This window comes from Cnephaeus nilssonii, assembly GCF_951640355.1.
Source record: "Cnephaeus nilssonii genome assembly, chromosome: 11".
Taxonomy (NCBI): Eukaryota; Metazoa; Chordata; class Mammalia; order Chiroptera; family Vespertilionidae; genus Cnephaeus; species Cnephaeus nilssonii.
In genome coordinates this window covers 83,693,865-83,709,206 of record NC_137082.1, presented here as the reverse complement: position 1 = coordinate 83,709,206, position 15,342 = coordinate 83,693,865, and the positions used below count along the sequence as shown (strand labels likewise).

The 15,342-nt window shown below is 42.6% G+C and overlaps 1 protein-coding gene across 2 annotated transcripts in view; it reads left to right on the top strand.

The window, feature by feature from the left end:
- Nucleotides 1-15,342, top strand: part of DYM (dymeclin) — a 238,356-nt gene that overhangs the window by 185,018 nt on the left and 37,996 nt on the right. For both annotated transcript variants that reach the window (XM_079784585.1, XM_079784586.1), the window contains one exon: nucleotides 13,700-13,882. In XM_079784585.1, coding sequence (XP_079640711.1) covers nucleotides 13,700-13,882 — 183 coding nt within the window. The remainder of the gene's footprint in view (nucleotides 1-13,699; nucleotides 13,883-15,342) is intronic.

Below are 15,342 nucleotides of genomic sequence, written 5' to 3'. Positions count from 1 at the left end.
TAGAACATACTATTAATTGCATCTTTCTCTCAACTTTTGAAAGTTCATCATATACCTCTTCTTTGTTTATAAATGGAGCCTTATCGCCTTTCTATTGAGAGGAATGATGGAGTGCTCTGTTGTTGGTGATGTGGCAAATTAAAGGTCATTGGAATAGTGATGCCCAGTAACATGAAAATCCTATGCCTAAAGGATTTGTTAGGTATCAGATGCAAATAGACAAAGTACAAGAGATTTAATTCCAGAAATGAGGTCTGCCTCTAACAGAAGTGCTCTAGAACTATCCCGGAAATATAATGGCAGTGACTACTTAATCTTTTTTAGTTTCAATTTCCATATCTGAAAATAAGCACAACAGTCCTCTTATTAATTACTTATTATTAGATTTTAAATAAGATTAAATGGAGTAGATACAAAAGTGAAACAGCAGAAATTCAAGGAGGGTATCATCCATTCAAAATACATGATTTTATTCATGTCATGTTTGCTGCAAGCATTGAGCATACAGTGATGAATGAACAGACATGGACTCTGCCTCACTTCAGAGAGTCATTAGAGGGAAAAAATCCTTTAGCAAGCAAATAAATACAAAATTATAAATACATCTAGGGAAAATAACTGTGACTTAATGCAGGAGAATTGTGAGCATTCTCATTTAGATTTGGGGTGTAGGGAGATGAGGTATTTGCTCTCTGAGAAAGTGCTATTTATCTGAGACCTGGCAGGTCAATAAGAGTCAGCCAGAGGAAGAGTAGGGATTGAGTGTTTTAAACAGCAAATGCCCTGAGGCAGGACAGAGCTCTGCTTATTCCTCCAACTGAAACCAGGCCAAATGTATTGGAAAGAGTAGCATTAAATGAGATTGGAGGCATAGGTCAGTGTCAGGCTATGCCAGGCCTGGTGGGCTATTCATTGTAAGGATTTGGGATGTTATTTATATACTTTGGCATATAGTTATTGAAGGGTTTTGAACAACAGATGTGCCTTTGAAACAGTATTATGGAGAAGTGATTGAAAGAGGTAAGAGTTGAGACTGAGAAGCCAATTAATCCAACCTGGTGAGAGATGACAATGGCTGGGAACTCAGAGAAGTACTGGAAATGGAAATGTAGGTAGGTGTCGTCAACCTGAATAAGATACTCAGCGTCATGGCAGTCGATGAGAGCATGATGGGAAAGTGGCATGAGAGGAAGAGAAGAATCAGTGCAGAGCTCGGAGAAGTTGGGGAGAAGAGAACATGCTGTAACAGGGGAGTTGGGGATACCCCAAGTGCATGGTGTCAGATGGGCATGCCTTAAAGAGGAAAAAATGCTAAAACAACTTGGGTTGAAAATTGAGGATGCGATGAGGATTAAACCTATCCGCCAGTTTTGGCCAAACAGAGGTGGTATCTGTGCATGTAAAAATGGGAAGTTTTTTGAATAGTATAAACTGACCGCTGATTAATCATGTAAAGATTCTTTCAGGGATTCGATTTTTTAAATTGACGTTTAGGAAAGAAAGTATAAAATTAATGATTCTCAATCTTCTATTTAGCCTTTCTTACTTTTGAGTATGTCTGTGCCCGTTCCTGCTTCGTAGCATCCCCAGCTTGATGAAGTTCTTGTGTAGACTAATGAGTGAAGCTTGTTTAAAATCCAAGTTTTATATCGGTACCTTAATTAATAATTTGTAATAATAAACCTCAAGTAGCTAAATATTCTGATTAATTTTCTTGAAATCTGTATGTCTCTCAGATTTTAAATCAAGTCATGCTTAGTAAACCAAGTGTATAGTAGTAAAGTCAAAGTGTATTCATAAACTCAGGTTATAGGAAGCTCCAAATGGCCTATCATAGCACTGGAATTATTTCCATTAGATTATATGATACTAGAGGCCCGGTGCATGAAATTCATGCACTGGTGGGGGGGTGTCCCTCAGCTCAACCTGCACCCTCTCCAATCTGGGACCCCTCGGGGGATGTCCGACTGCCTGTTTAAAAACAGGAAGTCGGACATCCCTTTCACAATCCGGGACTGCTGGCTCCCAACTGCTCGCCTGCCTGCCTGATTACCCCTAACTGCTTCTGCCTGCCAGCCTGATCACCCCCTAACCACTCCCCTGCCAGCCTGATCTATACCTAAGTGTTCCCCTGCCAGCCTGATCACCCCCAACTGCCCTCCCCTGAAAGCCCGGTCACCCCCAAATGCGCTCCCCTGCTCCCAGCCAGGACCTGGGCAGGGGCCTGGGAGACTGTGCACCTCCCCCCACCCCCACTATCTGCTCCCAGCTGGGACCTAGGTCTCAGCTGGGAGCAGATCATGTGGGGGTGTGTGCCATCTCCCAGGCCACTGCCGGGTCTCAGCTGGAAGCAGATCCGCCCAGGTTGCGTGCCATATCCCAGGCCACTGCCGGGGTTGCGGCTGGGAGATCAGGCGTGGGAGTGTGTGCCTTCTCCCAGGCCACTGCCTGGGTCGCAGCTGGGAGAAGATCACGCCAGGGGATGTGTGCCTTCTCCCAAGCCACTACCTGGGTCTCAGTTGGGAGCAGATCACGCCCGGGGTGCATGCCATCTCCCAGGCCACTGCCCATGTCACGGCTGGGAGATCATGCCAGGGGGTGTGCGCTGTCTCCCAGGCCACTGCCCAGGTTGCGGCTGGGAGAAGATCACGCTGGAGGATGTGTGACTTCTCCCAGGCCACTGCCCCGGTCGAGGCTAGGAGCAGATTGGGGGGAAGGAGGGGAGGGGGAGGAGGTGCGTGCAGCCTCCCAAGCCAATGCCCCAGTCACAGCTGAGTGCAGATTGTGGGGGGGGGAGGTGGGGAAAGGTACGCGCGGCCTCCCAGGCCACTACCCAGGTTGTGGCTGGGAGAATATCACGTGGGGGGGTGGGGGGTGGGAGGGGGGATGGGGGTGTGCGCCTTCTCCCAGGCCACTGCCCGGGTCTCAGGCTGGATGCAGATCGCGCTGGGGGGGTGCGTCATATCCCAGGCCACTGCCCAGGTCGCGGCTGGGAGATCACGCGGGGTGTGTGTGCGCTGTCTCCCAGGCCACTGCCGGGGTCGCGGCTGGGAGATCACGCGGGGCGGGGGTGTGCGCCATCTCCCAGGCCACTGCCCGGGTCGCGGCTGGCTGGGAGATCACGCGGGGGGGGGGGTGTGTGCGCGCCGTCTCCCAGGCCACTGCCCGGGTCGCGGCTGGCTGGGAGATCATGCAGGGCGGGGTGTGCGCGCCGTCTCCCAGGCCACTGCCCGGGTCGCGGCTGGCTGGGAGGTCATGCGGGGCGGGGTGTGCGCGCCGTCTCCCAGGCCACTGCCCGGGTCGCGGCTAGGAGATCACGCGGGGGGGTGTGCGCGCCATCTCCCAGGCCACTGCCCGGGTCGCGGCTGGGAGATCACGCGGGGGGGGGGGGGAGGGGGGTGCGCGCCGTCTCCCAGGCCACTGCCCAGGTTGAAGATCACACGGGGCGGGGGTTTCCTTCTCCCAGCCCACTGCCCGGCTCTCCGCTGGGAGCAGATCACACGGGGGTTGTTCGCAGTCTCCCAGGCTACTGCCAGGTCGCTGCTGGGAGCGATGTGGGGGTGGAGGGGAGGAAGCCTCAGCAGCCCTCCAGGCCAACAGCCAGGGCCGAGGCTGGGAGCAGATCAGCCAGGGATATTCGGGACCCTCCCAGGCCAACAGACCCAGTCGCATGCTGCCTGCTCTCAGCGGTAGCCCTCTCTGGGACTGGGGGACTTCGGTGGGCCTGAGAGCACTGGGCGCCGCCATCTTGTGGCCATGGGCGCTGCCATTTTGTCGCGGAGTGATGGTTAATTTGCATATTACTCTATTATTATATAGGATATGTAAGTGTCTCTTACATTATATAATAAGCTTTGAACTCACCATTCCATCCATGGCTCAAAGGAAATACTCCTTGAAAGCATGTAAATGTATTTTAGCATGTTTGTCATTTTCCTCTCAAAAAATATAGAGGAAGAGGTTTTGAGAACTGAGTACAAAAGAGGAGCATGAGTGCTGTGTAACAAAGGATGGCAATGTGTGTGCGTGCGTGTGCGTGCGTGCATGTGTGTGTGTGGTTGTGTGTGTGCGCGCACACACTGGCCTTTTGTAAAAGCTTTAGATTGTGTGTTTTTTTCTTTTCAATTTTTCATCCTACTGTCCTCATTATTATATTACTTATGTAGATCCTTCTGTCCATTGAGTTCAAAGTACTTACAATCACCAAGTCATTTATTTCTTGGATTTATTGAATGGGTACCCATTGTTCAAAAGCCTGTGGGCGTAAGTACAAAGTTATAAAAGCACACAAATTAAATGTAATAACACAGGAGCAAGAGAGAAAGCCAGCAGGATCACGGCTGTGCCTATTGGGAATGCCAGACTCCTGTAAAGAAAGGAAAGAAAACAAAAGAGAAAAAGAAAAGGAATAAAACAACCACCTAGGGCCGTCATATTCTGAGAGGGACAAAGTAAATGTGTCAGTCAAAGGGAATGGCCATGGGGGACAGTTAAGAGAGGCCTCACTGAATTCAGAAGTGCTCTGGAAAACCTCCAGCTCATATAGTCTCAGATTTTACTCTGGTAACAAAGTGTGAGAAATTATTACATGCTCTCCTGCATTTTTGCAGAGAAGGTGTTCAGATACAAGAGGATTTGGTTAACTGCCATTGTCTTAAAGTACTGTCTTCAGATTTGAATCATGATCTTACTCTCAGGTTCCCGGTTAAATCTTGGCTTCATTTCTCTTAGCATTTTAGCTTTAGAGATATATTTCTTTTTAATTGTCTGCTTCATATAGTGGTTTAAAAAATGGGTACTTTCACAGTATAGTAAATTTAGGAGAATTTAAGCTGATTCTGAAATTAATTTAGAAGAGGAAAAGTCTCAGTTTTTGAGAAGTCAATAGATAGTTGAAAGTTAAAAATTAAAAAATACCAGCACACATTATTTCAGAACAAGAAGACAGATGCAGGAGGAAGTAGCTAAAATGGTTGACAATACTTGCCTCTGGAGAGTGGTAGCTGGGGGAGAGAAAAGATTGGTCCTGAGGACTGCTCTTTTTTGTTTCAAATCTAGTAGTATTCTTGACTTTTAAATTACAGTAGGTCCTCGGGTTATGTGGGAGATCCGTTCCTATGGTGATGTAACGTGATTTTCCTGTAAGTCAGAACCCACCTACATAAGCACCTACGTCACTCACATGGAGCACATACACAGCAGTAATGAAGTGAAACAGTAAAAAAATTTAAAAGAAAGATAACAATTCGTGACCTTTACTTGTGGTAAATAAATAATAAAAAACATAAAGCACATATGCACATACGTCGAAATGACGGAACTTTTTTTAAAAAATAAATAAATGGGAGATGGCGATGTAACCACGAAATGACATACGTCGAGTCCGACGTAACCCGAGGACTGCCTGTATCCTCATTTGTTACTTTGATAAAACTAAGACTAAAGTTTAGAAAGAAAAAAAAAAAACAGGAAACGTTATGTACAATAAATATTTGGGATCATCTTCAAAAATTACTTTAATATATTATCCTCCAAGTCTTAGCCTGTAAAGTAAATAGCACCCTCACGCTATTAAGCATAGTCTGATTTTTGGTAGTTCAAGAGAGATTGGCTAAAACTGCTAATAAATTATGTATTCCACAACTGGGCATTTTCTTCTTCTGATATTTTTCCTTATTTAATTGGAAGTCTCTAATGACACTGACCGAAACCCTTAAAAGCATTGTAATGTGTTGTCTTCAGCAGGCTACTTCCTGCTGCTTTCTCCGGGTCTCGGTCTACACCGCATTTACTTATCCTCCTTGTTCTCCCTTCCTTTGCCTTCACAGCACTTCCCACCATTGGACTCTGAACCGCACCCGTACAGGGCCTGTGTCCATTGGTCACTGCTTTAGTCCTGTGCTTTTCACAACACCGTCATTCAGTATTGGACATGACAAATTTCATCTGGGATGTCATGTTGGCTAATGGTGGCTGTTGGGAGGATTAAATGCATCAATTAGCCTGGTAACCTGAAGGACTTAAAAAAAAAACCACAAAAAAACTTACCCAGCTCCTTGGAGTACATTGAACCAGACCTACCACGGCCCCTAAATTACAGGGAGCACAGAATACTGGGTGGGTGTTTGTATTTTTGCTGTTCCCAAAGCTCTTAGGAGGTGTATGGAGTATTCAGAGAGCAACTGTTTTGAGACCTTTTGTAAAAGGCATTTTGTAGCTATTTTTTGTTTGCACACTTAATGCATTTTTAGTTTGTCTGTCTTTCAGTTTTTGTATTTTTTTCTCAACATGTCTGCTTCCTCATCCAATTTATTCAAATTTTAATTGACATAAAGTTGAAGTCATTAAGAAAGTTATAATCATCCTTTTATTTGGCTTGTTGGCATACCAAAGAGTTAGAGTTAACAATGACTGCTGAATAATAACCAGTAAATTAGTTCAAATAATGTCACAACATGCTTCCTAAACATAAATCAAACACATACAAGGGAAAGAAAACTGCTTTCTAAAAAATGTGCTTGGAGAGGCGTTTTTATTAAGAAAGCAACTACAGCTGGCCCTCCATATGCACGGGTTTCACATCCACGGCTACAGCCAACCTCAGGTGGAAATACTTAGGGGGTGGGGAGTTAACGTTGCTGATGTGTGCTATGTAGTTGGGCCTGCAATGGTTGGCTTTGTTTGTACTTAACATGTACAGACTTTTTCCCTTGTCATTATTCCCTAAACAATACAGTATAACAACTACAGTGTATTTGCGTAGCATTCACATTTTATTAGGAATTGTAAGTAATCTAGAGATAACTTAAAGTGTATGGAAGGATGTGTGTGGGTTATATGCAAATACTTCATCATTTTATATGAAGGATTGAGCACCCCCAGATTTGGTATCCTGGGTTGGAGGGATCCTGGAACCAATCCCTTGCGGATACTGAGGGATGACTGTACATTCTCAAGTTGATTTTATACTGCCATTTGTTGTTCTTTGGGTATTTGAGAATTTTTGTTCACCTGACGCCCAGTGCGATCTTTCTGGTGCACCTCATGTCTGTGATTCACACGTACCACGTGAGCTGGTGAATGTCTCACAACAGCTCTGACTTTGGACCTTAAGGAAACCATGAATTTCATTTCACTGAAGAAAAACCAAAACTGCCTGTGACTTATAGGACAGCTGACCAAAGAGAATTGTCACTTGTCTACAGATTGTAGAAAAAGCTGCATCTTCATTATAGTGCTTCCTTGTACTATCACTTTTATGAAAAGGCTACCAAGTGAATTTTAGCTTTGTTGCCATTTATACTAGCTTGAAAGTTTTCTTATTACAATGTATGCCTAAATGTGTTTTGATTGTTTTTCATATCGCTCTTGTAACAAAATCTTTTCCTTATTCCCAAATTGATACAAGCAGAATAAAGAATGCAATAGAAGAAACAAAAGGCGGGGATCATAGTCCTTCTTGCCAACTAGATTTTAAAGAGATTCTTTTAACAGCGTTTTTTCTGTATTTCTATGTTAATATCAACGTTTTGCCTTTAAAAGAAGAATTTTATTCATGCTACATTACATTTTATCTTTTACATATTGATAGTTGTTTCTACAAACTTTTGTTTCGGAAAATCCACAAAATAAAATTAGGCATCTTTTTCTTACCCCCCAAAAATAGTAAAATTGACGGGCAGCCCCAACTCATGACTTCATTGGTTGCTAAACTATGATCCTAAGGTGAGTCATTTTAAGTCAGACCCTTATAAATGTTACACATGCTAAGTTCCAGTCCCCAAAACTGATTTCATATGATAGAAATACAGAAATAGATGATAGCACAGCCAGTGTGGCTCAGTGGTTGAGCATCAACCTATGAACTAGGAAGTTACGGTTCAGTTCTTGGTCATGGCAAATGCCGAAGTTGTGGGCTTAATTCCCAGTAGGGGACGTACAGGAGGCAGCCTATTAGTGATTCTCTCTCATCATTGATGTTTCTCTCTCTCTCCCTTTCCCTTCCTCTCTGAAATCTATAAAAATAATTTTTAAATAGATGATAATGAATGAAACATTTTTATTTTATAACCCTGTATCACAAACAATAGCAAGATAAAAATTGGGTTATTTATATGTTTTTGGGTGCATTCGAAGCTTTTGAAAATATAAGTCCAATGACATTTAGACTGAAGATGTCTCATTTAGTAACTCGTTCTGTAATAAGCATTCTCCATTACTTTAAGGACCTTCAAACTGATTTTAAAATTAGTTTCTGCCACAAGAAATAAATTGCAAATTTAATACAGGATTGCCTCTCAAAATTTTTGAATCGTCATTGCTAGGCGATAGACAGTTTCCATGGCAACTTCTTCAAGTGTTCCCTTGCTCTAATTGTAGCAGCAGACTGAGTCACCCTCATTGCCATTGACCTTGACTGAATCATGAGCAATGGCAGTTGTTTGGACAAAATGTAGGCATTGGTCCCAGTCATTAAGCAACCATAAATACAACTTTTGGTTATTAGGTGGAATATGATTATGATGCAGTGGGTTTCAAATCAACTGTCTCTAGTCAAAGGTCACGGATATTTCAGCATTAGACTTGGAATACTTTTTAACATCGTATTTCCTAAGCAGATGAGCTATTTTAGTGTAACAATAACATATACGTTCTTAAAGAGCGCAGATTCACCATTAGTTCAGTGCGTTTCATTGTAATACACACACCTGTTCTAAAACTTAAACTTCAATGTCATGGAAGCACCTCTCTTTAAATAGACCTAAAAATTCAAGTCAGAAAACATAATTGTTTGACTTTAGTGCCTGGTAGAGTAAGTATAAATATACCTCCCAAGTACATAAATATCTAGTAGGAAACTTTCATTCATTATTACTATTGCTTTTACTAGTAAGAGCAACAATTTCTCGAGCTGTTACTGCATGTTAGGCATTGGGGTAGGTGTTTTATATAGACATTATTTTGTTTGCACTCTGCTGTAACAATTTTGGGGATAAAGAAATGAAGGTTTAGAATTTTTCCAAAGGTCACATAAGCAGTAAATAGTAGAACAAGATTCAAAGGCCAGTCAGGTTGTAGCAGTAGACTGAGTCACCCTCATTGCCATTGACCTTGACTGGATCAAGGTCAGAGCCTGGGCTGTTAACTGCTGTGCCACAGAATTCCTCTTCTACACTCTGGTCAATTTTCTGTAAAGCCAGGGGTTCTTTAATATACAGTATAATTGCTCCTGATTTGAATCCATGAACATGGTTTTTGGTATCTAGATTGAGGTTCAGCATCTCTCAATTATATTTGCAATATTATTTCCAAGTAAAAACAATAAGTGTTTGTTCCCTTTTTCAAATGTTACATTTCTTACATATTTAGGAAAAAAGGCTTTTTTGAGAAGTGTCTGCCTTGCAGGATGTTGTGACTCCAAGGTGAAATTCAGAGGAAGAGCTGCTTCTGTTTATGTGCTGGTACCTGTTCCCATGCCCAGGACAGCGCCTGCCATGGTGTTGACCTTCAGTTACTGTTCTCTGGTGGAGGCTGGTAGAAAAGGGCTTTCCAGTGAGTGCAGACTCCACTGTAGCTACAGCTCCACCTTTCTGGACTGACACATCAGACCCCACATAGCCTTTAAGAATTCTGCCCTAGCCGGTTTGATTTAGTGGATAGAGTGTCGGCTTGTGGGCTGAAGGATCCCAGGTTCGATTCCAGTCAAGGGCATGTGCTGGGGTTGTGGGCTCAATCCCCAGTAGGGGGTGTGCAGGAGGCTGCCAATCAATGATTCTCTCTCGTCATTGATGTTTCCATCTCTCTCTCCCCTCCTCTCTGAAATCAATAAAAATGTACTTTAAAAAAAGAATTCATTGAAATCTTTAGCTGATTTCTTCTCTCTCCCCCCCCCCCCCCCCCCCCCCCCCCCCCGCCGTCTGTGGAAACCACGCTTCCTCCTGAGCTCTGCAGAAGCCAGGGAGTGCTTGTGTTCCTTCTCCCCTCAGGGCCTCGTCCCTGTGGGACTGCATTGCGCTGATTGCCTTGCAGCAGCATCCTCAGTCCCTGGTGGCTTTAGGAAGGCTTACAGCTCTTAAACCAGCTGGCTTCTCTGGCTGGTGAGGGCAGGAGAGGCACTGCCCTCTCCACATCCGAAGGAGAAGTCATCTGGGTCCCTTATAAAGCCTCCCTGCAGAGAGCCTTTCACTGCACCTTTGTGCCCACTGAGGCCAGAGGTGACTTGTCCAGTCCATGGCAGAACTGGGCTAGGACCCAACCTACGACTTCTCCCTACTGACTTGCAGCCACCTCATTCTTCCTTCTTTACTTAATTTAAATTTCAGGGTTATCGCTCCCCTGTCCATGACTCTTTACTGCTGTTCTTAGCACCACTGGCTTTTCTTCCCAGGAAAGAATGAAAAAAAGGACGCCAAGCATCTAGGTCAAAGATGTGAAGTCCATGGCATACAAGCCTACAGAGTATTTCCCGTCTGTACATTAACAGTATAAAAAAAATCATTAACAGACATTGAAAACAATGAGTTATAGAAGAACCAGCAGGTCCCTTGGTTTAGAGAATGATTATTTTCAGACTTAGCCTCATATGTGTGTGTGGTTTAAGCCTAGTTACAGCAACTTACTTTTTTAAAATACATTCTTAGTGATTCTAGAGGGAAAGGAAGAGAGAGAGAGAGGTGGAAACATCGATGAGAGAGAGAAACATTGATCAGCTGCCTCCTGCAGGCCCCCACTGGGGATTGAGCCCGCAACCCGGGCATGTGCCTTGACCAGGAATCAAACCGTGACCTCTTGGCTCATGGGCCGACGTTCACTGAGTTACAAGTAGGAGGGAATTTTTAAAATCTCATAAGCACTTGTTTTTGCAAATAAAAAACTGCAGCTCTGGCTGAGTGGCTTATCAAAGCTCACATAGCTTGTGATTGGCAGAGCTGGGACTAGAACTGGGGTCTTGTATCTCAGATTGGGATGAGGGGAGGCACTCAGGAGACTATCAAATTTTTTTTAAAGATACATCCTCCTAGAGAATTATTTTATTCAGATATTACTTTTTTATAGAGTGAAAGGACATTTCTTTTTATAATGAAACACTAATATATTTGGAAGGAGAAAGGAAATCACTAATTCTTTTTTTTAACATATCAAGATGTTATTGTCATGTAATAAAACAAAATATGAAGCTTAGAACTGGATCACTGGACTCTTTCTCTCCTTATCTCCTCTCAGTTCAAAATGCTTGCATCTCTTAATGGCCAGCATTCCCTTAGATATGCAGTTGGGCTAAACGCATTCGAGCCTCAGCACAATCTTCTTTGTAGTTTTAGCCTTTTATCGGAAAATCGGCTTAGTCTGCCCACCATGGCCACTCTGCTTCCTGTCATAACGCCGCTCTCCCTGCGCACATGGAGGATCCTTGTCCTTCTTACACGTGTTACTTTGTGCGGTTGATGCTTGCCACCCTTCTTACGGGAAGTTCGGCGGGTTTTAGGAACGTTCACCATGTTTGCAAGCGCTATCAGCAGGGAAAGTCAACACTAATTCTTAAGGCAAAATATTAAATTTTGGAACCCTCGGGGCTCAGGTGCATGCCTCCGCTCTTCTGCTTGTCGGAGGGGCCTGGGGAGAGGGGAGAAGCACTGGTCTGCACCCATTGCCTGCCCCGTGTGCGCGCCTGCTAAGGTGATACGACTGTTGGGGGCTGCAACTTAGTTGGATTTCAATGAGAACGTTCCTCTTTTGTGAGCTCTCTGGCTATTTTCCAAGTATGGAAACACATGTAAAATTAGCCAGTGACCCCTAGCACCACCATTATCTTGCCTTCCTGCCACCAGTAATGGTGTTTTAAATAACAGACTTCCCAGGGTTCTAGTTTAGGGCTGTGGCCACATCCAAGCCCTGTCCACGGAAGGAAGAAAAAGAGCACATCGTTTTACATTCCCACCCAAGAACGACGGGGCCATAACTGCCTGCTGGGGCCCTCTCCTCCCCCCCCCCCCCCCGAATTATTAAGGCTACGCATTGTCTCATCTGGTCACAGGCCTTACTCTTCAGCTGTGATTTTGCATGTAATAGAAAGCTCGTTCTTGCTATAAGAAGCTCGATATGTTGGGACAGATCCAGTTCGGGCTAGAAATAGCGTGGTTACAAAGCTTTCCAGTGTGTGTGCCAGTGAATTAACAACATAAAGATAACAAGGGTCTATCACCAAATGATGGGATGCGAAGGCCATTTGCGCGGTCACGTTAGAAAGAGGCCGGCCTGTGCGTTTCCTCCCCCGCTTCCCCACTTGGGCAGCATCCATTAATTTTGTTGAAGGTTTTATTTTCTGCTAAAAATGCAGGAAATTTAGACAACTCTTTTGGAATCCCCCCAAAACTAATACAAACAAGATACATATGCTTCTCTTAAGGAAACTAAAAATAAATGATTTGAAACTATTTAACTGTATAAATTCCCTCTTAAAAGGGAAAAGGAAGTTTATATAATGAGGCAACCATGAGTGCTGTTGACAGGGTAAGATACTCCCACAACTGCCAACTTGTCCCTTTGACATGAAATCACTACTTAGCACAGGGCTTGCTCGGTGTTCATTACCAACATGTACGAAAACCACAGAACCACGGAAAACAGGACCATTTTCTCAGGGTCCTTGTCTTTACATTTTGAGATTTTCTGCAGTGAAGTGTGTGTGTGTGTGTGTGTGTGTGTGTGTGTGTGTGTTTTGGGATGTTTGGGATTTGTTGTTGTTTTTTTTTAGGACAACGTCTGTTTGACCTGGGATCCATTCCTGGAATGGAAGCTGTGTGTTCTAAAAATACAATACCATGATTGAAAAATGTGCAATATTCTGCACGTATGTTGCTGTTCCACCAGTTAGCCATCACATTTGCTTTATGACAAAGCTAGTTTTAACAGTACAGAGAAAACAAATAGTTTTTAAAAGCATGTCTTTTTATAAAACTTTGTTATTCCATAAATGTAAGTCAATTTTCCTATACAGTCAATCCTCTGACGGACCTGTTTTGGCTTTTTTTAAAGGACCAGTTTTGTAAATTAATAGAAATGGAATTTGGAGGCTTATATTTAAGACTAAGAAATGTGATTTCTAAGTTATTTGCAGATATAATAATTGAATTAATTTATTAACTTTCTAAAGGCATTTTTATCTTTTTTGTTCTTTTTTGTAATATGTCCAAAATTAAAATGACTTTTATCCTTTAAAATACTTTGATGTATCTGTTTTTATATTTAAAAAGCTCTCACGTGGTACTTACCATGTGTTACACACTGTTTTAAGGGTTTTACAAATGCTACCTCACTTCATCTTTATGGAAAATAATCCAATAGCAACCTTCTTTAAAAACTATCTGAGCCCTAGTGAGTTTGGTTCAGTGGATAGAGCATTGACCTGCAGACTGAAGGGTCTCGACTTTGATTCTGGTCAAGGGCATGTTCAAGGGCATGTACTTCGGTTGCCGGCTCGATCCCTGTGTGCGGGAGGCAACCAAAGGTGCCAGGTGGGAGGCAGCACACTGGCGCCAGGTTCCCTGCTAGAAATTGGGAGCTGGGATAGAGCTCTTATTGAAAAGAACCTGACAAAGGTATTCATAATGGCTCTTAAGTTTTATGGCTCTCATTCCGATTAATTCTGTGTCAAGGAGTAAAACACTGACCCTGTGTGGGCGTTTTCTTTCTTTATCAGGCACAAGACCTAAATGTCATCGAGGAAGTGATCCGAATGATGTTAGAGATCATCAATTCCTGCCTGACAACTTCTCTTCACCACAACCCAAACTTGGTGTATGCACTGCTTTACAAACGAGATCTCTTTGAGCAATTCCGAACTCATCCTTCATTTCAAGATATAATGCAAAATATTGATCTGGTAAGTGTAAATGGAGGTATTTATCATGGTTCTTTTTTAAGTATTAAAGTAGAGGCATTTAACAAACCTTGATAAAAACTATACTAGAATCTCTTTAACATTAACTATATTTGCCCTCTATTCTGCTATAACAATTGTTGCATTCCATGTGTATATCTTATATGCACAGACATATATATACATACACACACATATATTACTTAACATTTAGATCATTAATATTTTATGTATTATCAATTATTTGAAAAGCTCACATTTTAATACCTACATTATGAATATCCTAAAATACATTTAACCATTATCCCAGATAAGAAAACTTAGATGCTGAGAGAGGGTTTCCAGGTGATTTTAACACAAATCCAAGCCTAAGAATCATTGTCTTAGATAATGATTACATATTTGCGTTGTGAGTTATTTACATATACACAATCTCATTTGAATCTTCAACCATCCCATTGAAGCAAAGCAGCGCATGAAAGGAAAAAGGTTGGCTCAAGGTCACTTAGCTAATAAGTCACTCAGACAGACCTTAAATCCAGGTCTTCTCATTATAAACTCTATGCTTTCAACATTCACTAGGATAAACCTAAGTGAGATTCCAAATTAGCAAGCTTTCCAACAACTTTTTGTTGAACACTGCCATCCAAAATAGTGCTGGGCACACTATTCTGAAATTTATTCAGAAACATTTTAAACTCTTTTTACATGTTTTGAAAAAAATGCCATAGTAGAGATATAAATAACATCTCTACTTTTTGCTTCTTTCAGCACTTTACCTTCCCTCCCCTAAATGCCCCTGAAATTTTGGCTTAAGCAAGTCTTTACTATTTCTTTTTTCATGAAGTTAACCTTGAAAAGTATTGGGAGAGGACACTATGAATCTGCTGTTATTTTTAGCTGACAGGGAGTTGAGAGTTGATATTTTTCATTAAGACATTCAGCAATGTTAAATATCTGAGACAGGAGTGACTAACCTTGGAGCACTTTTAAGTTCTGCAGAAGGAGTTAGACAAGTGTTTTTCAAGTGGCCAAATTTCTATTAGCCAGTGGGACGCATGCCTCCCACCTAACTCATAAGATTAAATGATCTGGCTGAATAGGCAGCAGGACAAAATAGGGTTACCACACCAAACGAGAGAAGAAATTTCATGGCTTAATATAAGTAGAGAACAGAGGCGGTGAACAATAATGGATGTGTAGTATGGTAAAGGCAAGAACTATTTTTATCCCTGCTCAGTGTAAAATTCAAGTTAGATTTTGTGTATTTCCAGATCCAGCCATCCTTACTGAACTCCAAACTAGTCCATTCAGTTGCCAATATGGCGTTCCCACAAATGGCGAACAAGGTTAAATCAAGTGTGATGTTCTTGAATAACAAGAGAGCTACAATGTCTTGATTGGCTATCACTGTGGTGCTAAAATTACTTGCTAAGATATGATATTCTTTTAGTATTTTGTGA